General features: G+C 35.4%; 2 protein-coding genes across 3 annotated transcripts in view; both read left to right on the top strand.

Annotated features, from left to right (window-relative positions):
- HTR2C (5-hydroxytryptamine receptor 2C) overlaps nucleotides 1–22317 on the top strand; it is a 282492-nt gene that overhangs the window by 147654 nt on the left and 112521 nt on the right. The window lies entirely within an intron of this gene.
- Nucleotides 20720–22102, top strand: LOC116854884 (COUP transcription factor 2-like). The gene has a single exon (XM_032837111.1). The coding sequence runs from the start codon at nucleotides 20720–20722 to the stop codon at nucleotides 21941–21943; it is 1224 nt and encodes a 407-aa protein (XP_032693002.1). The 3' UTR covers nucleotides 21944–22102.

Below are 22317 nucleotides of genomic sequence, written 5' to 3' on the forward strand. Positions count from 1 at the left end.
CTTTTTTTTTAAAGATTTTAAAGTAAATAAATAATGGAGAAAAAAGAACACATTCAATCAAAACCAATAATGATATATAGGTAAATATTATATTTAGACACAAATATATGGACTTATTCAGCCATATTAAAAATTTCACAGAAGTGTGCAAAATATTTATCGAATCTTATTGGATCTATCTTCCCTCTTTTTTTCTGACAAGGACACTTTGACCTTAGATGTATAGAATCAAAATGAATAGTTTTTAACATTCACATAGTAGTGGCAATTTCCTCCCATGCTCTTGCACAAACAAAAAGAATTATTTTTCTCAAAATTTTAGTCCCCAGTTTTGCAGGAATTAAATATACTCATGGTCAGGCTTACAGATATTTACCATTTCCGAATTTGAAGAAATCAGTTCCCAACTTCCTAATGACTCTAGCTCAAATTAATTCCCTCCTGTACTGGATTTCTAGGGCTTAACTGGTTGTATGCCAAGCCTTTCAGTTGAGCTGTCTTGAGTCCTATCCCTTTTTCTCCTTCAAAAATAAATATATATTTTTTTTTATTTCAGTCATCCCTCTTTCAGCAACTTCCATTTGATAGTGGTAAGCTACTATTGGACAACAAACAATCTGTTTGCTACTATTGGACAACAAACAATCTGTTTGCCAGTGTAGAAGTGTGTCCAGTGTAGAAGTTAGTAGTACATCTTAATGTTTGGACTCAGTATACTCCATATTTATCTAAAATTAACCTACATATACATACATGTTAAGATTTTATTTTTAAAATTTAATAGTTTGGGCAGGTGAAGTGTATTCTTTAAAATATTAAATGGATAAAATTTTATTTCAAAACTCAATCTAAATATAGACCTTGCAAGTTTAAAGATTTTTATTCATTTATTTGAGAAGAGAGGGAGAAGAGGGAGAGAGAGAGGGAGAAGCAGGCTCCGTGAAGAGCAGGGAGCCCAATGCAGGACTGAATCCCAGGACCCTGAGATCATGACCTGAGCTGAAGGCAGATGCTTAACCAACTGAGCCACCCAGGCACCCCAAGACCTTTCAAGTTTAAACTGACCTTTTCCCTTGGTTTTCTTTACTACGTTTCCAAATATCTAAGTCATATTTAAGCTTACACAGGGCTCCTCAGACTAATGGTCCCCAATTTATCAACTGCAACTCCTTGGATTGTTTTTGGACTTCTTGTGCTTTGTACAGACTCATTGCTAAGTGAAACAAAGTCGTGCTGTCTGACACCTCGCCTGCTCTTGGGTCTGATCCATCTTTCTCACACTTCATGGAGTAACAACTTCTCAGCACACATTACTGCAACTTGGAAATCGCCACCTTATCTCCACCACCACCACCACCACCACCACCACCATAGTTTTCCTCATTGGGGTTCTCCCACATTACTATTTACTCAGATTCAGTGGGCAACAATTTGATATCATTCATTCATTAGTTCTGAATGCTCACTATGCATTAGGCACCATGCTAAATACTGGGTCTACAACAGGAAAAGAGACATAAGTTTATGGAAATTACAATCTAGTTGGTGAGGTAGAGGCAGGAGAGTAGAAAAGAGCATCTGCGTTTCAGAAACTGAGTCATTCAAAAGGCACAGATAGTTTTGGAGTGAGGATAAGGTAATGACTGGGGAAAACAGCCTTCCCAGGAATAAGCAAAAAGCAGTAGGCAAAAAGAAAATTTTAGCTGTTGCCAATCTACATAACTTTGCAGAATTAAACTGCAGTTTATTATTATTATTAATTATTATCAATTTCTACATAGTTTTGTAGAGGATGTCCTCCCCAAAAAAAGAGTCTTCCTGCCAAGTTTTTTTAGTTTTTCTCTTGGGTCATTTTCTCCTACCAATACATGGGGATACCAGATGACAGTGATTTCTCTTTCAAAGCCATTGGATTACTTTATGCAAGTATGAGTAGTCCATTCTTGGATTTCTGATTCTCTATCTAGACATTATCAGATAATATCTGACCCTGAGCACTCATGTTGCTTTCACATACATTATTTAGTTTACCACAATGGAACTATACCAACTGAAGGCCTCTTTCTGATAGCCATGATTTCTTTTCAGACAACATATTTATCATTCATTTTCAAGTCCTCAACCAATCTAGTCTTCCAGGGGATTTGGAGAACAGAGATTTCCCCTTCACCACTGACATGTATATCATGCAAACCTCTTCATACAAAAGTAGCTTCTAAGCCATTTGTTAAGAAAATGTGTAATTTATTTTAGTAGATTTTCTTTTTATTTAGAGAAAATACTTTTAGAAATTGAAAACACAATTTATACACAACCATTTTAATGGACGAAAGCAAGTAAACATTGGTATAATTTTTTAAAGATTTAAAAAATTCCTTATAGTAGCTTTCTAAAGCAGGTCTAGTTGTAATAATCACCTAAATACTTTTGTATCCTTTGAGAAGGTTAAGTGTATTGAGTTTGGTCCTCTGTTTGCTTGAGTCAAGAAATCTATTGATCAGAAATGAGTTTTCTGTGGAAGTTCTAAAAGGGCTTTTTATCAAAATATACCATAGGATTGTCTCTATACAAAAGAAATTAAGGAGCTGTTTAAGTATGTTACTGGGAATTTGAAAGGATTTGAAGACTAGAAGTAGAGAGAACAAAAGTTGTTGACTAGAAACTCCAGAAAGCATAAGACTACAATCACCACATTTTATAATAAATATCATTAATTGAGAACATACTATTTCCTAGGCATTCTACAAAGAATTTAACATGTATTAACTCATGTAATCCTCACAAAATGATATCCATGATTTGTGTTTTTCATGGGTTAACATGATGAAACTAATGTTCGGCCAAACTAATCTTTAGCTACTTTCCTACAAGATTTCTATATATATATTTATATACATATATATTTAATATAATTTTTATATATCTATATCTGTAGGTATCTATATATATAAAGATGGTAAATATTCTTTGGAATTTATTCCATTAAAATGGAACATATGCTTATAAGTGGTCTTCCTTTATTTTATAATTTTATCTTCATTTCTTTTGAAGAATTCCTTAAATTTTCACTCCCTTTTGCTGGAGACTTACACCTTCTAGTAAAGGACAGATTTTGTCCAACCCAGACTCTAGAAGTTCATCTGGAAAAGAAGAGTTGGGAGTGTATCTGGGAATTATAGATCCACCCTCATATTTTCCACTGTCATCCTGGGGATTTTCAGGGATTCCATCAGAACTCCTTCAGTGGAGCCCAAGTTGTCCTAAATATTTTGGAAAAGCTATAGTTGGCAGAAATAAACATGAGATAAATAGAATCTCTCTGATTTCTTTGAATTGGTTAACAAATAACAAAACAGTCTTTTGAAGTATATAAAAGAGCTCCAAAATTTGTATACCCAGAGCTCATTTTCAAAATGAAACAATTTTCTTATTTGTGTAAAGGTGATACACATTCCTAGATAAATGATGTATTAAGTTCTATGAATACCGATACTCAGTATTCATCAAAACCAGAGATGATGAACTGGCAACCCATTATCTGACATCTGTCTGAATGTGAATTTTGTTTTGTCCTGGCCAATGATTTTTAAAACTTTGTAAATGAATGCCTTTCGGTGGTGTGTAGGTTTCCTCACTGTGTTTTCCACTGCTCCCCATTTTCTTCCACCTAGTTGTCTTATTCATACTGCCTACCTGTCCCTAAAAGCACCCAAGTTTGAGGTAGGCCTCCCAATTTATGAGCACAAGAAAGACAATCTTGATATCAATGCCCTAAAGTCACTGGCTTGTTATCCCCATGAGCTTACAAAGTTCCTCCAGTCCCCTAGTAAAATACACACCTTCCCTCCAAGTATTTTTAGAAGTCCCTAGGAATTACTCACATGTAATCAGGAATAAATCAATCTGCATCATGCGCTGCTGCAGCTGTTCTGGCCTTTCATCAAGCACGTATGTATCCTCCATCACCTGCCACCATTCACTGTATCTGCTGGTCATCCGTCATCGCCCACTGAGCATTCTTCATCTTCCATTGGCATCCATCACCATTTGCTGGGCAGCTGCTGAGTACCGCCATGTCTGTTGGGCATCCACAATCTCCCACCAGGCATTGTGGTCTCTGCTGATGCTCTGCCATTTCACCATCATGAGAATGCTGCTTACCTGTCTTGGGTGCTGTTACCTGGTGCTGCCAAACCTACAAACCCTCAAGATATCACATGGTACTGCATTTGCTCCTGTCTATATTGTACGCAGTGTTCCTTGGGAAAACTGGGAATATTTCCCTCCATAATTTGTAGACTGCTTTGTTATCCAAACATTAAAAAAGCCATGCTTGTCCCTGCCCCCTTCACAAAATCTCTCTGTAAAACTGCTTTCTGTGGTTTTTGGCTTGTTTTTGTTTTTTGCTTTTTGGGGTTTTGTTTTGTTTTGTTTTTTGTTGTTTCCCAGGGTTAACACACTCTATAGAGCTGAGTTAGAGTTTATTTACTGATACCTTAAATCCTGTTCTCAGTCATCCACACAAAAACTTCCCTTTGAAAGGCTAAGCGGTGACCTTGCCAGTCTTGTGTACTTACATATACCTAGAATTTACCCTTGTATCTGGCATTTTTTAATGAATAAATGAATAACTCACGACTTTATATACTGAGGATTTCCTGCCCCCCCCATCTAGACCGATGAATCTTTACTTTTTCATTCAAATGTCTTCTAATATCTCCTTTCCCTCTTCAGATACACATAATCATCTCATTATAGGCTCTTTACCCTTCAGTAAAAAATTCTTTACCAGGTAAGTTTCAATTCTGAGTGTAAAAAGAAACAATAGCACTCAATATATTTGCAGAAAATTACAGTGGCATATATTAAAGAATACAATCCAGAAATTCCGGTTCTTGTTCATATCTCTAGAGTCTGCTATCTCTAGTTATTCTTTGTACTTTTTCTTCTTTCTTCCTTAGAGATATACAACTTTTGCAGGTTAATTTCTGCTTTAATTCTCTAATAAATTCACAAAATAAATTCAAAATACAATTTTAGTTAACATTCCAATGCTACTTGTAAGAGTCATTTGACTATAGACATATAGCCAGCACTGTATAAATAATAGCAGCTAACACCTAACTGAATGCTTGCTTGTTGCCAGCTCCTGATGGTAAGAAAGATGATGTTATAATAATTATAATAGCTAGCTCATTTGAGCACTATCTGGGAGGATAAATGTTCCTCTACCCTCTTAGTTCAGTACTGGGATCCTGCAAGTTAATTTGGCAAAAGGCAGATTAACACAAGACAGTTTATAACTAATGCATTTGAAGACCTTCATAGGAAAGAAGACCTAAAGAAATGGTTAGACTTGGGGCTTATGAATCATCTTAATAAAGAGCAATAAATTACTGAGAAGTGGCAAGTAAAAAGAAAAAGGCTTTGAATTTCTTGGGGTAGTAAATTGTGAGAAGGTAAATATATGGGGAAAACTAATGGACAATAAAGGTTATTTTTAATAAGTCTTGTTATGCAGATTTAATTTTGTGCAATCCTAGGGATAAGTATGTTTCCAGTGATTAAGAATAATTCTCTTCTTGGTATTGTGGGGTACCTTAAAAAAGGGAAATTTATACTCTACCTTTAGACAGTAAAAGGGAAGGTAGAGACCTTTTTCTGACTCTACTGATTCTCAGTTGCTTTCAGGTCAAAATAATTCTTATGCCAAAGTGGCCCATTTTGAGGTGACATACTCTGATCTTTCAGCTCTTACTCTGTGTCTATTACCTCATCTACTACTCACAACCAATATGTTGGCAGAATTTTACTTTTTCCCCACTTTAAAGATGAGGAAAACTGAGGTATACAGTTTTACCTGATTTTAAGTCCATAAAAGGCTAATAACCACTTTCATTTAGATTGCTGGTATTAAGGGCCCCACTTCCCCAGCTACTCAGACTAGTATTTCTGCCACTGAGCCCTAGAAATGCGGAACATGCATGTTCCCGAAGACTTCAACCAAACCTTGATTCATGCTTCCTGTCTTGATATGGCTCTAAAGACATAAGGAGCATAAGTAAAAAAAAAAAAAAAAACTCAGCTCTTGTAGATCCAGGAGTACTTTCTCCAAGCTCTACAGTGATAATTATTGTTAATAGTTACTGTACATTAATATAATAGTTCAGTAACTATATATAGTACATATGTATATAGTACAGTAACTATAATAATAGTTACTGTACACTAGTGCTATACATGGTCCCAGCTAATAGACACTCTTTTTAGAACCATAGCTTTGCTCAAAGTCACTTCAGTTCAGCACATTTCAGACTCTAAACACCCTCTTAGACACATAGTTCAAAAGCCCATGTTTCAAAGCCTTCATTGCCATGTGATTAAAAAATAGAATTAAGGAGAAGTGAAGGGGGGCAGAATATATCTTCAAATAGTAGAAGCATTTTCATGCTCATATAGCTTAAAAAGGTGAGAGCCAGATAAATGGTAAAAGATAAAAGAAGCAGGTTAGGGTTCTATAAAATGGTCTTAATTGATGAGAAGCTCTATCTTTCAAGGAGAGGCACCGCTCCATTACTGAAGGTTATACAAGGAATTTCTGTTTTGAGTAGGAGGTTGAACTAGATATTTTCTAGGTTTTCTTCTATGTTTTAAGATTCTATAATTAGGTTTCCTACTGATGTCACTGAACAAGTTACTTACTCAGAGTCTGAAATTATCATTATGGAGGTAAAAGTACAGTGCTTTTGTGAATGATAGGGAGACAAAAAGAAGAAATACTATTCCATAAACAGGGTTGCATCTCACACACACTTTTATGTGCCAATGATTGTGATAATCAATATGACTAGTCCCAGTAAGAGACCCTAGATGAAAAACCTACTCATTAATTAGATATTATTTTAATAACTTAGAAGACATTTTATCTCTTGTTGCCATCTAAGTGAACATATGAGAAAATTTGTTTAGAATGTATGGACTATGTATCCATAACCTTCACTTTTAAACATTATGAGATGATTAAGAATAGCCTAGTTAGTCTTTATCTCAAAGGGCAGTAATTCAATCTTGAAAGCTGCCTTTCATATGCTAAACAGAATCTCTTACAACTATGAATCTTAATTGTTCTCATTTAGCTCTATATACTTCCAACACAATGTTTGAACTGTGTAGTATCTTGGTTTTTGGAATAATTGTTAAAAGTTAATTTTTTTTCTTTTCCTCCTTAGTCAAATTTCCATATTCAGTGAGTGTTGAAATTTGTTTTGTGTTCCAAATTAAAGATCTAAAATTGTTGCGCTCTAATTGTTCTGCATTCAAAATATAGCACAGGCAAAGGTGTTTGCACATTGTTCACATAACACTAAGTCCCCCAAAACCCACTTTATGGATTTTTTCTATGACCTAATGGCATCATTTCTTTTTAAAAGAGGAATATCAAGACAATCAAGGTTGAGTGAGTTTTTTACACTGTAGATTTCTTTCACTGAGAAATAATTAATAAAGTAAGTCCTGGAGATAGAGTTTTAATTACCTATATATCTCTATTTTTATTATTGAATTACATGTTAAGAGATAGTTGAAGGTCTTTATATAAGTCTATACAAATACAAAGTAGCCCGAGCTGTTGTAGATTCTTTATTTCTACTTCCTGTGTAGTTGTGGGATCACAGCATTTGTGGATTTTAATCTACTTCAGAATGAAGCAGAAAAGAAAGTATTCTGAATTAGTATTTAGAGTGAACATAAGATAATGGGGTCAGACCATCTTCTGTAGAGCAAAACTTTCCTTATTCTAGATCAAGATCATTTTTAGAACCTGAAAGAATTACACTAGCTAATAAAAAACATACAGTATTTTCTCCTCAAAATTATATCAAAAAAAACCTTGAAGGGGAGCTAAAAGAGAGGCATTTAATATTTACTAGGCACTTACTTATTTTTCTATTTTACTCTAACTCCATCTCATACATTCTCAGTTTAATATCTCCTTCATATTTATAGAAAGAAAGAACTTTCCTGGGTTTTCTATTTTAGGAATGAGTACAGAGAAGGAAGCTAAATATGTGTTATTAAACTAATAGCTAAATCTAACTTTCGATGTATTTGGTTTCACATGGAAAGCGTTCAGAATAAAGTGTAGAAAATAATGAAAAGTACATTCCTTATGTTCTTTGAAATATTTCTCATGATGGGGGAGACTGAAGTCTAATTTTCATTTCCTCGAAAACCTGATTACCATCTCTGTATATACATGAGTTTCAACAGTGGGTGGGACATATAAACCCTTGTAATTAACCATTGTGTTCTCTAAAAGGGCAACTGGAGTGAGAAATAAAGACAGCAAACTATTTCCATTAAGCATGATATTTTGCTTAGTTACCAATAAAAAGAAAATTGTTTCATAGAAAAATTATATTAAAACTAAATATAATTTTAATCATATACATATTTGAATTTTGTATTTTCATGTCCTTAGCTCCACTTCTGACTAAAAAATACTGTGTTTTAGCTAGATTTTTTTGATCAAATGACTCTTAAATAACGCCATACTAATATTGTGATTTTGGGAAAATCAATGGATATCCCTCAGAATTAGTCTCCTTTATGAATGACTAGCTTTTACTGTGTACCTATCATGATAAGTATTTTGACCTGCATTATCTCACTTAGCATCAACTTTATAGGTATTCGTAAATACTCAAGACTGAAATGGAAAATATTTAGTATACTTTAAGTCTCAATACAATTTCAAGATATTTTTAGTATTGCATTGAACCAAACCTCTGGCTACAATTAAATAGATATGCATATGAATATTTAAACCATCTGCTTCCACCTCTACTAAAACAAAAGTTCTAGAAGTATTTTCTTGGTTTTAATATTATAATTTTTTTGGTTTAATTATAATGAGGTAAGGTAAAAGTCTTTTAGTTTAAGTAGAGTAGGAAAGTTAAATGACTACTTCCCCAAAATTTATTTTATTTAAAAATATAAAAACAATTTTTGAGGACCACCATTTCATAAGTAAATTATTTAGCATGCAGGACTATGACAAATTACTGAATTAAATTTTACTGTGGCTCATTCACCTAAAAGTTTCATTTTTAGAAACTCTAATTAAATTAGGTACATAAATAACCAAAGGAAAGAGGGAACATGTGGTAAGGAAATCTAAGACTGTATTTAATTCTGATGTAAAATATTGTGACAATGTGATTAATATCTGTCTAGTTTTTATTGTGAAATAAAGAAACTCAAAAAGTAGGACATTCATAGCCCTACTTTATGTCCTCCTGCATTTTTTTTTCAGACATGTGTTAAGATTACTTGAGAAAAAAAGAGAATTTAACAGTACACAAAGGTGACAGTTAATAGGAAAAATAAAAGTACAGAAAGGAAAAATAGTAAGACAACAAAGGTAAACTTCAACTGACCTTACTTCTTAACTATTGATTTTTTTAAATTCATGCCTAGTAGGTCAGTAGCATGGGTTTATGGAAATTACCATGTGCTATAAAGCAATAACAGTAACAAAAATAAGATAATTATAGTGAGAGCTTTGATATATATTTGGGCCCAGTTATATGTCAAACACATTACTCAAATCTTATGACTTAATCTAATAAAATTACTTAGGATGGGTGCTATTAATTACCTATACAGATAAGGAAACCTAAATTCAGGTTGTACAGGGAGGAAAGATGGATCTAACCTCAAATCCTATGTACTCTTTTCTGTCTGCTTTGCTGTGTCACATAAGCAATAGCAGTTTCTCTAATTTAATATTTTTACTTATACCATTCATCAAAACCTTAGAGCAGTCCTTCATTACAGGTGTTATTAAGCACACAAAACAAATCTGGCAGGAAAAAATAAGGCATATGTGTTGACTTGAAAACAATATACTAATAGTTAAAAAATTATACAAGAGTAGTAATCATTTTTTCCTTAAAGAAGGACCCAGCCCCTTCACATACACCTCATAAAGAATGACATATTTGGAAACAAATTCAAAGTCACTGTTTTTCCACACAATTTCCTACCACCGTGGCAAAATTTTTCTGAATTTTGAAAGACCAACTACTGCTATTCACAGAAAACTTTTAATAATTTTTTTTACTTTTGTCAACTAGAGATGATAGAGATATTTTCTACTGTACCACTTAAATTCCTTTGTTTACTTTTTTACTGTTTTTTGGAACATTTTTAGTGGTGGTTCTGTGACTTACAATATGCATCTTTTTTATTTTCATTCTTTTTTAAAAATTAAGATACATTTTATAGACCATAAAATTCACCCCTTCTAAGTATAAAATGTGATGGCTTTTAGTATATTCAGGAAGTCAAGCAATCATCATGATCTAATTTCAGAATATTTTCATCACCCCAAAAAGAAATCCCATGCAAATTAACAGTGACTCCCTATAATGTGTACCTTAACTTAAAATAATCAAGATTTATGGGGTGCCTGGATTCAAGACCCTCATCCAGCTCCATGCTTGGCAGGAAACTTGCTTCTCCTTCTCCCCCACTTGTGCTCTGTCTCTAGCTATCTCTCAAATAAATAAATAAACTCTTTAAAAAAATTATCAAGATTTATATTAAATTTCAAATGTGTAAAGATTTTCCTCCAGTGTACTTTCCTTCCTTCCCCCTCCTTTGTGCTATCATTGTCATGCAAATTACACCTTTCTACATTATGCCCCATCAAAATAGTTTTGTATTATTATTTATGTACTTGTCTTTTAAATCATTTAGGAGAAGCGTTTTAATACAGATCGATTCGAGTTACCATCTAGCCTTTCATTTTAGCTGAAGGATTCCCTTTAGTAGTTATTGTAGGTCAAGTATGCTGATGACAAGTTCTGTTTTTGTTTATCTAAAAACCTTTTTACTTCTTTTTCATATTTGAGGGACAGTTTTACTGAATATAGAATTCTCAGTTGACCATCTTTGAATTACATGCCTTTTGGGCTTTGTGGTTTCTGACAAGAAGTCAGCTATTAAACTTTTATGAGTCATCCTGTATGTGTCAAATTATCTCATGCTACATTCATAATTTGCTTCTTATCTTTCAATCGTTTGACTATGAAGTATCTTATAATCCTTCCCAAAATGTATCCTAATTGGTGTTCCTTGAGCTTTTTAGGTCAAAATTAATGTTTCTCATCAAATTTGAGAATCAAATTTGGGAAAATTTCAGCCATTGTTATGTCAAATTTTTTCGGCCTCTTTCTCTCCTTTCTCTTAAGGACTCAAATTATGCATACATTTGATGGTATCCCACAGACTCTGTTCATTTTTCTTTATTTTTTTTCTTTCTGTTCTTCAGACTGGATAATCTCTTTTGACCTATCATCAAGTTCATTGATTCTTATTCTGCCTGCTGAATTCCTCTGTTAACCCCATCTAATGAATTTATAACTTTAGTCATTGTATTTTTCAACTCCAGAATTTCTATTTGTGTTTACTTTTTAATTTTAGATGAATTTTTATCTCTTAATTGATTTTACCTATTCAATGAAACACTATCATAGTTTCCTCTAGTTCTTGAAATATACTCTTCTGCTTCTTTAAACATATTTTCATAGCTGATTTAAACTTTTTGTCTAATCAACTGAACATCTGAGTCTCCTCCAAGACACTAGAAAGTGACTGCTTTTATTCCTGCCTATGGGCCCTACTTTCCTGTTCCTTTGTATTTGGTATTTTCTTGTTGAAAACTGGATATTTTAAATAATATACTGTAACACCTTCAGAGTCAGATCCCTCTACTCTCAGTGTTTGCTGTTGATATTGTTCTTTTTTCCTTATTCTTGATTGCTTTATGACTTTCCTAAGTTAATTTTGTAGATTCTATATTTCTTGCTATGTGTAGCTGCTATTTTCTCTGGTAGCTTTTTCTTTTAATTCTTGTTTTTATTTAAAGCCTGGCTTCTTAGACATTACCCTAGGATCAGCATTATTTGTGACTAGCCAATTGTTGGTTAAAATATTTCATTAAATGCTTTAAGCCAGTTATTGTTCTGCTCTTTGATTTTTGTGTGAAGTTGCATCTTCAAATTTCAAGAGTTTACATGTTAGTTAGTCTTGCTTTTACTTCTTATTTGAGCAGGGCACCAAGGAAAGTGGGAGTTGAATTATTGGGGTCCTCTCTGACCTTTTTTAAGTGTGTGCAGGGCCATGCATGTGTGCTGTTTTTAGATCTCCTGGAATATGTTGGAGCTTTTTAAAATCCCCTATATTGGACTTATTCCTATTACTGAGACATTCCTTCTAACTTTTTAGCCAGGTTTTTGTTTGTTCCAATGAATTCACAGCCTTAGGAAATTGTAGTATTACCGAGTCCAACTTATTGCTATTGTTTCAATAATATCCTATGAATAGGACTTCTTCTGAGTACCTGAACTCAAAGTCATGTCACCCATCCAAGTACTAACCAGGCCCGATCCTGCTTAGCTTCCGAGATCAGACGAGATCGGGCGTGTTCAGGGTGGTATGGCCGTAGACCAAAGTCGTGTCAAATAGCCACAATGCTCTGGGAAAAAGGTATTTCAAGAAAACTACTCCAAATACAGTGCTGTGGGGATGGAGCTGCATATAGAGCTCCAAAACCAGTCAGGCCCCACTTAATTTTGAAAATTCTGAAATGGTCAATTTTCACCATTTTGCAAATATTTTTATTGCTTTTGTGAGAAAGGATTCCTCCAAAGTCCTCATTTTACCATTCTGGAAGGCCTGCCCTTGTAAATACATCTTTATACATCTTTTTTTTTTTTTTTAAGATTTTATTTATTTGAGAAAGAGACAATGAGAAAGAGCATGAGCGAGGAGAAGGTCAGAGGGAGAAGCAGACTCCCCGTGGAGCTGGGAGCCCTATGCAGGACTCAATCCGGGAACTCCAGGATCATGACCTGAGCTGAAGGCAGTCGTACAACCAACTGAGCCACCCAGGCGTCCCTTCTTTATACATCTTTAATTACAGTGACATTTTAAACCTAGCACCATAATATTATGCTACCTAATAAATTTAAAATGGTTATTGAATATCATCTACTACTCAATCTATACTCACTTTTTCCCAGTTAACTCAAATTAGGATCTAAACAAGTTCCAAATAAGTTCCATACACTATATTTGGTTTTTATGAAAAAATTTTTAGAGAGTCTTGGTTCTGACACTCCAAAGAGATCATATTTATTAGAGGGAAAAGAAGGTCAAGGAAGTACTTTAATTGCAGATGAGAGACTTAACTTGTTTATAGGCTAAAAGGAAATCACTTTAGTTTTTGGCCTATAAAACAACCTCCTCATGTTCAAAGACCTTGTTCACTATAGTTTTGGGCCAACAAAACAACTCTCCATGTGTTCAAAGACCTTGTCCAACAACAGCTATTAATTCCAGTTTAGCCTAGGGTCAAGGAGAAGAAGCAAAAGCTGAGGCAAGAAAGAATGAATTTAGAAAGGTACCAGGTCAGAGAGGAAAGCTGGAAGAGGGGCGTATCAAAGTTCTTAGAAAAACCATCAATAATGTAACTTGAGTTTACCTTGTGATGCCAGACTTTAGGTGAATTACTCTTATTTGTGAACTACTTCTGTATTCTGCACTTTTATACATTCTCTTTCTATTGGTTAATTCTAAGGGATAATAGGGCATTGAAGGCCTAGTTTCTATTTTCTTTTTTTTTAAGATTTTATTTATTTACTAGAGAGAGAGAACACAGAGGGAAAAAGAGAAGCAGACCCCTGCTGAGCAGGCACCCCATTGTGGGGTTCCATCCCAGGACCCTGGGATTATGACCAAAGCCAAACACAGAGCTTGACCAACTAAACCACCTGGCACCCATTTCTAGTTTCAATTTTGCCACTAACTTTGTAATCTATATGAAGTCACTTAGCTTTGAGCCTCCTTTCCCTGATTTGTAGAATTAGATTGTTTTAGATTCTCTAAAATTGCTTTTATCTCAAAAACAGGATTATTTTAAGGCCTTTCTTAGGCAGATATGTGCAATAAACAGAGATTGTCTTCAATGACTGAGCTTACCCTTTTTGTTTCCCTTACTGTTAAAATCAGTTACCCAAGAACATCCTTTTTCCCTCTCCCATTATACCTTGTTTTATGGAAAGACTCTACATCAAAATTTAAGAAAGATACATACTATATTAACAAGAAATAAATATTACCCTTTCCTCTCAAACTTCAAAATAAAGCAATATTACTGTAACAAGTTTTACTTGTTTTTTTGTAATATGAGCCAGTTTCAGAAGTGAAACTACCTCAAAAAAAAAAAAAAAACCTCTGAGGGAGTTGAAGCAAAATTGTGTAGTGTGATTGAAAATAGCCGTATATAATTTCTAAAAGTTAAATCCTGGAATAGTCTTTGTCAAATTGAAGCACAGGTTCTTAAATCATCTCAAAATGGAGACAATTTTGTAGATATCATAGAATCGTAACCTTTTTCAACAATAAAATTTATGTTTGTCAATGTACTCTTGGGATACTAATCTGATCTTTCAGAGATTACTTTTGCTGAACAATATTATAAGTGCATTCCAAAAATTGCAATGACATATTCACTTACATTTTTTAGTTAGCCAGATCAGATAACTGAAACCACAGAATTCATCCAGGGACTGGAATTAAACATTTTCCTTTATTAACTGATTAAATAAATCAAATAATTGCCCAAATGTCTTTTACTTTGTACATCTAATTTTATAGCTATCAGATTTGGTTTCTGTATCCCTTCTAAAATATGTATCTAAATGAAATTAAAGCCTTATTTTACCCAGAAGCTACTGCATCCCACTCAACCCTGCACTCTAATTCCACTCTCTCAAACACTTTAAGAAGCTCTTACGGGCCCAGCAACGACCAGTTAGCCACCAGGATGGAGATGTTCTAACAATGATCAAAGAAAACAAAGGTCATAATTAAGCTATTATAACTCATGTGCCAAACCACAATGAATATAAAACACATTGAATATCTGCTCTTTTTCAGTGCTGAACAAACAAAACACAGTGGGATATACAAATGTGTTAATCCCAATCTCTGCCTACAAGAGTTTATAATATATGTACACACATGTGTGTTTCTATGTGTTGGTGGGAAGCAGAAACTTGTATAGAGAGGTAATATACAATGTGGGGATCTGTGCTAATGATGCAATCATGTACTGAACACATAGTACATAGTTCAGAAGTTCAGTAGAGGGACATGTCTCTATGATCAGCTGATGAGAAAAGGGCTCACAATGGCAGCATTTAAATTACTGTCACAAAGCAGAGAGCATTTTCCCAGCTACCAAATTGCTTCATAAACAGTTCTTTTCATACTTCTTAAATATACTCAAAGCCAATTCAACTTTGAGGAAAAATAGAGAAACCCAGTTTAATTATACATATACTTTCAGGATTGTAACCTTCTACTAATAGTTTAATAAAAATACAACAGCTTCTATCTCTGTAACTTTTAGAGATATATTTTTATCATACTGCTATCTAACACTTGTGAAGGAAAAACAGATATAGTTTAAAATGTTATGACAAATACTATGAAACAGAAACATGATGGCAAAAAACATTATGATAAAAAATTACTAATATACTGATAAAAATTGTACCTCAAATACTATCTGCCATGTTAAAAAAAAATGGCATTAAAACATAAATAAAGGGGCATCTGGGTGGCTCAGTGGGTTAAAGCCTCTGCCTTCGGCTCAGGTCATGATCCCAGGGTCCTGGGATCGAGCCCCGCATCCGGGCTCTCTGCTCAGCGGGGAACCTGTTTCCCTTCCTCTCTCTCTGCCTCCCTCTCTGCCTACTTGTGATCTCTGTCTGTTAAATAAACAAATAAATTAAAAAACTTTATAAAACATAAATAAAGTGACCATGAATAAAATGAGCAAACATGTACAACTGCCTTTTCAAGGGCTTCTGCTTGTCCCTATAACTAAAAAGTGTTAAGATTAGGTACTGTAAAGTTAAATTATCTCCATACTTTTTCTGAAAATTTTCTTGATTGCCCTTCTTGGCATTCATGCTTCATCTACTTCTAGTCTAGTTAATTTTATGTTCATGTCTTAAAACATGCCTCGTTCTGAATAGTTCATAAGGTCTGTAGGGAAATGGTCTTGGAAGACACCTTCTGTGATCATGTATCAATATTTCAGGTTACCAAATAAATATTTATTGAAAGTTCACTCTGTATCAGTCTTCATACTTGGCATTAGGAAATAGAGGTGAATAAATAGGGCCCTGGCCCCCAAGGAACTTACTCACTTTTAAAAAAATACTTGAGTAATTTAAATGTTACTTGTCTGGAATTTTCTGATTTCTTGTCACTAGGTAAAATTACTAATTTTCAGCATCAGTCTTGAATAATTTCTGGAGAAATTTCAAAATCAGCAATGACTAAATTCAGTGATTCTGACTAAGGGTAACTAATGGAGAGGTGAGATATCCATTTCTAATTAAAATCCTTGGGGCAAACAATGGTTTTGTAATATCCCTTAGGAAATAAGATAGAAATGTAGAAATGCATCGTGCCTATGTCTACGTGACAACAAATGTTTGGCAGCAAATAAAGTACTGTGTCATTTCTGGGTAGTACTGTCAATGTAAGAATGAGTATCATTCCTTTTCCAAAGAGGCTCTTTAATAATGCAAGGGGAATGTATTGGAGGTACCATGTCAGTCCATCTGTCAATGCATATGTCAATAAGCATGAAATACCACCGAACCTCAGCAGTATTTCTTGAGGTGTTATAGTGCTGTATAATGTGGACTTTGGTATCAGCTGAACATGGGTGTAAATCCTTACATTACCATCTTCTCACCTTGGGCAGATCATTTTTTTTTCTAAATAACACTTTATTCATCTATAAAACAGAAAAAATATCTGAGATGGCATTGAGGGTTTGAGGTCATGTGTGAAGAATATCTGGCACTTAGTATGTGTGGATATCTTAATATTATTAATAAAATTACTCTTAGGAATTTATTTCAGTAGAATGTTATTTTGGAAGCCCTAAATAAACGTGATCAGGAAAATTATATTTAAGTTCACATGCCAGAAACTTCTGACAATATGTCCCAAATGAAGGATAGTTTAGTAAAATGAGATCAAAGAACAGGAAAAAAAAAAAGAATGCAATATATTGTAAGTCAGCTTACAAATAGTCAGCTTCTAGCCTTGTGAATAATATTCAATTAGTATATACTAATCACACAATATATATTTTTATAACCTTTTATATACACACACACATATATACTATATATATACATACACATATATTCATGTAATGAATATATATAAATTTGTATATTCATATAAACTTTTGATTAGTATATACTAATCAAAAGTAATAAATATTCACTTAGTATATACTAATCACACATATATCTATTCATATAAACTTTTATATACACACACAAATATATATTATATATATACACACAATGAATATATATAAATTTATATATTCATATAAACTTTTGTTGCCATTTCCATGTTTAAAAAAATTTTGTGTCTGTCATTATGAAAACAGAGCTACCTAGATGGAGTGCCCTATATAAGAGGCAGTGACTGGCCCTCTGGGACCTAGATGGAGAGGTGTGCTGTGTAGTAAGGAATCTTTGCTATCCCAGATCAGAGATAGAAAACTTCAAGCTCCTGGCAAATACTCCAGTTCCCTTCCTGATTCTCTTTCTTTACTATTTTTCTGGACTTTGCATAAACAAAAGAAATAGAGAATAAAATATATATAGGGCCAAATGAGGAAAGATTAGTAAAAGTTTTGTGTGTAAATCTTACATCCTCAGTGATGGACTGACCGAGCTCCTTGAGATTCCATTTCAGAAAACATTTGGCAAAAGTTCAAACTGCCTCTTGTTGCAGCCTCATTTTTCAGTTGTCTGCATAGGTCTTTAAGGTAATAAATGGTGCCTAGACCTGAATCTGGTTCAGTTCAGTGAATAACTCATAAGGACAAAGGAAACACAAATAGTAAAAGTGTGTTATTTCGGGTCAAAGACTACAGTTGATTTCTTAAATATTTAACTCAATCATACATAATGTTTCAATTTATCCTTGAAGAACCTTGTAGAGAAAACAGGTGATTTTTGGGGGGTTTTCAGAAGGAAACTAAATCCCAAAGTGGATATACACACACAGCATGTGGCAGAGCAGAGAGCTGATACTTAAACAAGTCTTTTTCCTCCCCTCCCTACACTCATTAGAACCATAGAATATGTTTTCTTCTGTGCCCTGCAGACTGGAAGCAGGTTAAGCACCTGTTAACAGGATTGGTAAAATCCCTAATACAGCTTTTTTTGTTAAGTAAGAATCCTTAAAACTCAAACAGGATAACTGCTGCTTACAGACAGTGGGGCCCTGAGCTCATTCAGATTCACATTAGGACTACTCTTGAAGGCCACTGGGGGGAATGGCTATAGCTAAAGGCTAGCAGATATTTCAAATAACTCTACACTTTAATTAAACTCTATTTCCAAGCCTGGTTTTTCTTTATTAGATGCCAAATTATTTTTAAGAGAATGGGAGGCATGAGGTACACAACAGGATTTTATAGGTTTACTCAGCAATGAGTTCTGTTTTCTGAAATATGGCAGATGAAGCTTTTTGGACAACAGTACCAAACAACATATTAGATGTGTGTGTGTGTGTATGTGTGTGGGTATCAACGAACTCACAAGATAGTAAGGAATAATGAAGACAAAATTTTAGTCAAGGTTGGAACATATAGGGTCAAGATTGAAGCACCTTTTGCCCTACAGATATTGGCTAAACAAGGGAGTTTGAAAGTATACAGACAGGAACACAAACCGATCATCCTCATTTTAAGTCTGCACCCTACAGAACTATACCCTAACCAGAGGTAAACCTGAACCACACTCTCACCCCTATGGTTTGTAAGGCAAAGTGTCTTGGAGTTGCCTTGGAGAAGGAAACTGTTTTTGATCATTTTTAAGCACAAGCCGGAACACACAGGGATTTGCAGTGGTCAAAATAGTTCAAACTATAAAGTTAGTTGAGAATAGTCTTGGAAAATAGTGCCCAACGCATCAATTTAAAAAAAAAAAAAAAAGCAAACAATGCAATTGACAGAAAGATAAAATTGAAGAGGTACTTCACAAATGAAATCCAGATGAGCTTGAGTACCTTTACATATGCAGTGCTCAAACTTATTAGTAATCAGGGAAATGAAGAACTACAATTAAATACCAATAGTCACTAGATCAGCAGAAATTAAAGGGTGCTGGCACTTTAATTTGTGTTGGCAAACATGTGGAACAGCAGGAACTCATACATTGTGGTGCAAATGAATGCGAATTGATACAACTATTGAAAAATAATATGGCATTATATAGCAATATTAGCGAAGCACATGCCATGACTTCCAAGGTTGAGTATACATCGTAGAGAATGGCTTACAACTAAGCACTAACATATGTGTAAAGAATTATTTGTAACAGTATTGCTTGTAATTACCCCAAACTGGGAGCAATTAAATTATACAAGAAACAGTAAAATGGATACTGACATTGCTGCCTTCAGTAATACAATCTAATATCATACAGATAAGAAAGCTGAGGCACAGAAAGATACTATTGTTTACCCAAAATCACACATATTTTAAATGACAGGGGTGAGATTTGCCTCCAAGCCATTAAACCCTAAACTCTTTTGGTATTCTATGACACTGGTTCTCATAAATTTGTTCTGTAGAAAATGGATGACACAGGTTAAACTACATGAAATTGACCTTTTTATAAGGAAAAAAGAGTTGAATACTAGAAAAGTCACACAGGTCAACCTCACAGTTCTCTTTGGTCCTGAACCTAGTTGGTCTGAAATCAACTTGTACAGTGTAGCATCCTATTTCTCCCTAGCTTTCTCACTCAAAATGACTTTCTATACTGAGTTGGTGAAAAAAGGTTCCTCTGCTCTTTTCTTCTAAAAGCTATCATTGCTAAAAAGCCTTGATTGCTTTTTTATTCTGGCTTTCATTTTATTAAGTGACTGTGGCAAAACAAAACGAAACAAAAACAAGACCAACAAAAACAAAACACAATCCGATTAGCCATAGGAGATGGAAATGATGAAAGCAATTACAACTGTCGACATCAACCAAGAAATACAGTCTTTGGAATGTATTTGTAGTAGTCACCCACTTCGCGGCAACAGAGTCTTCCCAAATTAAAAAAACCCGTAAGAATCTTTTTCTGTAAGAGTGAACCAGTGAGGGAGGGAGAGAGTGAAAGCAAGTGAGATCTTTGGAGATTTTTTTTTTTTTTTTTTTTGCTTCCTATTTCTGTTTTGAAGCTAGACAATCCACTTGCAATTCTCCCTACCCTCCATCTCTCTCCATATTCCGCTCCCACTCTCTCACACCCGGCACTTACCCTGCCGTTCCTGGTGGGAAGCCCCCCGAAACCAACAATGCCCAGCAGAGGGAAACAAAACAAATATACCGGTCCAGACAAGAAATTGATAAAACTTTGCAAAAAAGAAACAAAAAAGGAAAAACTAACTAACCTCAACCAACTAGCCCCTGAGCCACCCGGGGGCGCCTTCCTACTTCCTGTCGCACAGTCGCACACACAAAAGGCAGTGCGCCGGAGCCAGAGATCAGAAGCCGCCATCATCCACAGCCAGAGGAGCAGGAAATACCAACGCGGCCACCACCGAAATGGAAACGGCGGTCAACACTCGGAGCGACCCCCAGGATAAGATCCCCAGCTTGGAGAGCAGCCCGGTCTTGCAGGTGATTCCGGAGCCAGGCCCGCAACCCAGCGCCCCGTACCTGCCACAGACACCTAGCCAAGGTGGCCCAGTCATCACGCCAGCGGAAACGGTGGCTGTGGAACAGAGCAGCCTTGGTGGCTTCAATGGTGACAACCAGCAGCCGCAGCAACAACGTATCGATTGCGTGGTATGTGGGGCCAAGTCAAGCGGCAAACACTACGGCCAGTTCACATGCGAGGGCTGCAAGAGCTTCTTCAAGCGCAGTGTGGGGAAGAGTCAGAACTTCACATGTCAAGCCAACAAAGACTGTCGTATTGATCAGCACCAGCGCAACCGGTGTCAGTACTGCCGCTTCAAAAAGTGCATCGACATGGGTATGAAAAGAGAAGCAGTGCACAAGAACAGGATACCACTCGTCCAGCCAACCCGTGGGCAAGTGCTGACCAATAGGGAATCCCTCGGCTTCCACACTAACCTATCTGATTATATTTCTCTACTGCTCCACGCCGAGCCCTATACCCTGTTCGGGTCAGGCAGCCAGTGCGTGCAGCCCAACGATGTCTTGACCCTTGAGAACATTTGTGAACAGGCTGCCCGGGTGCTTTTCGGTGCCGTTGAATGGGCCCGGAAAATACCTTTCTTCCCTGACCTGCCCATCGATGACCAAGTGGCCCTGCTTCGCCTCACCTGGTGTGACCTGTTCATGGTGAACTGGGCGCAGTGCTCCATGCCACTCCATGTCCTCCCGTTCCTGGCTGCCACCAGCTTACAGGGCTCGCCGGCGTCCTCCAACCAGGTGGCCATCTTTATGGACCAGGTACAGATTTTTCAAGAGCAAATGGAGAAGTTCAAAGCTCTGCGCATCGACCCGGTGGAGTACAGCTGCCTCAAAGCCATAATCCTGTACACTTCAGATGCCATTGGTCTCTCTGATGTAGCTCTTGTGGAAAGCTGGCAGGAAAAGTCCCAGTGTGCTTTGGAGAAATACGTTAGAATCCAGTACTCCAACCAACCAATGAGATTTGGAAAGCTTTTGCTTCGCCTTCCTTCCCTCCGCACAGTCTCCTCCTCCGTAATAGAGCAATTATTTTTTGTTCACTTGGTAGGTAAAATCTCCATCAAAAGCCTCATCCGGGATATATTACTGTCGGGTAACAGTCCTAACTAGCTGTATATGGCATCCTAAAAATAAATCAAAATAAGAAGGGGAACTGAAACAGAGAGAAAAGGAAAAGACTGGTTTGTTTGCTTAAATTCCTTCTGGTAAAGGATATATGTTACAAGTTTGCTAAAAGAAGAGAGGGAAAGAATTTAATGGACTGTGAGTTTAAAAAAAAAAGAGTTTAAAAAAAACTGTGAGTTAAAAAAAAAAAGACTGTTTACAGAATACAAAAAAAAACCCACAAAAACAAAAAAACAGAAACAACAACAACAAAAAATAAAAAAATAAAACAAAACAAAAAAACCTGAAAAAACAGAAACCTAAAACAACTCCTGTGTGGGTGAGAACAGCCTGCTACTTATTTTTGCATAAAAAGGAAA

This window comes from Lontra canadensis, unplaced genomic scaffold (assembly GCF_010015895.1).
Source record: "Lontra canadensis isolate GAN:19392208 unplaced genomic scaffold, GSC_riverotter_1.0 scaffold96, whole genome shotgun sequence".
Taxonomy (NCBI): domain Eukaryota; kingdom Metazoa; phylum Chordata; class Mammalia; order Carnivora; family Mustelidae; genus Lontra; species Lontra canadensis.

Coding starts and splice junctions, on each gene's coding strand:
- LOC116854884 (XM_032837111.1), top strand. CDS start 20,720: ATGGAAACGGCGGTCAACACTCGGAGCGACCCCCAGGATAAGATCCCC.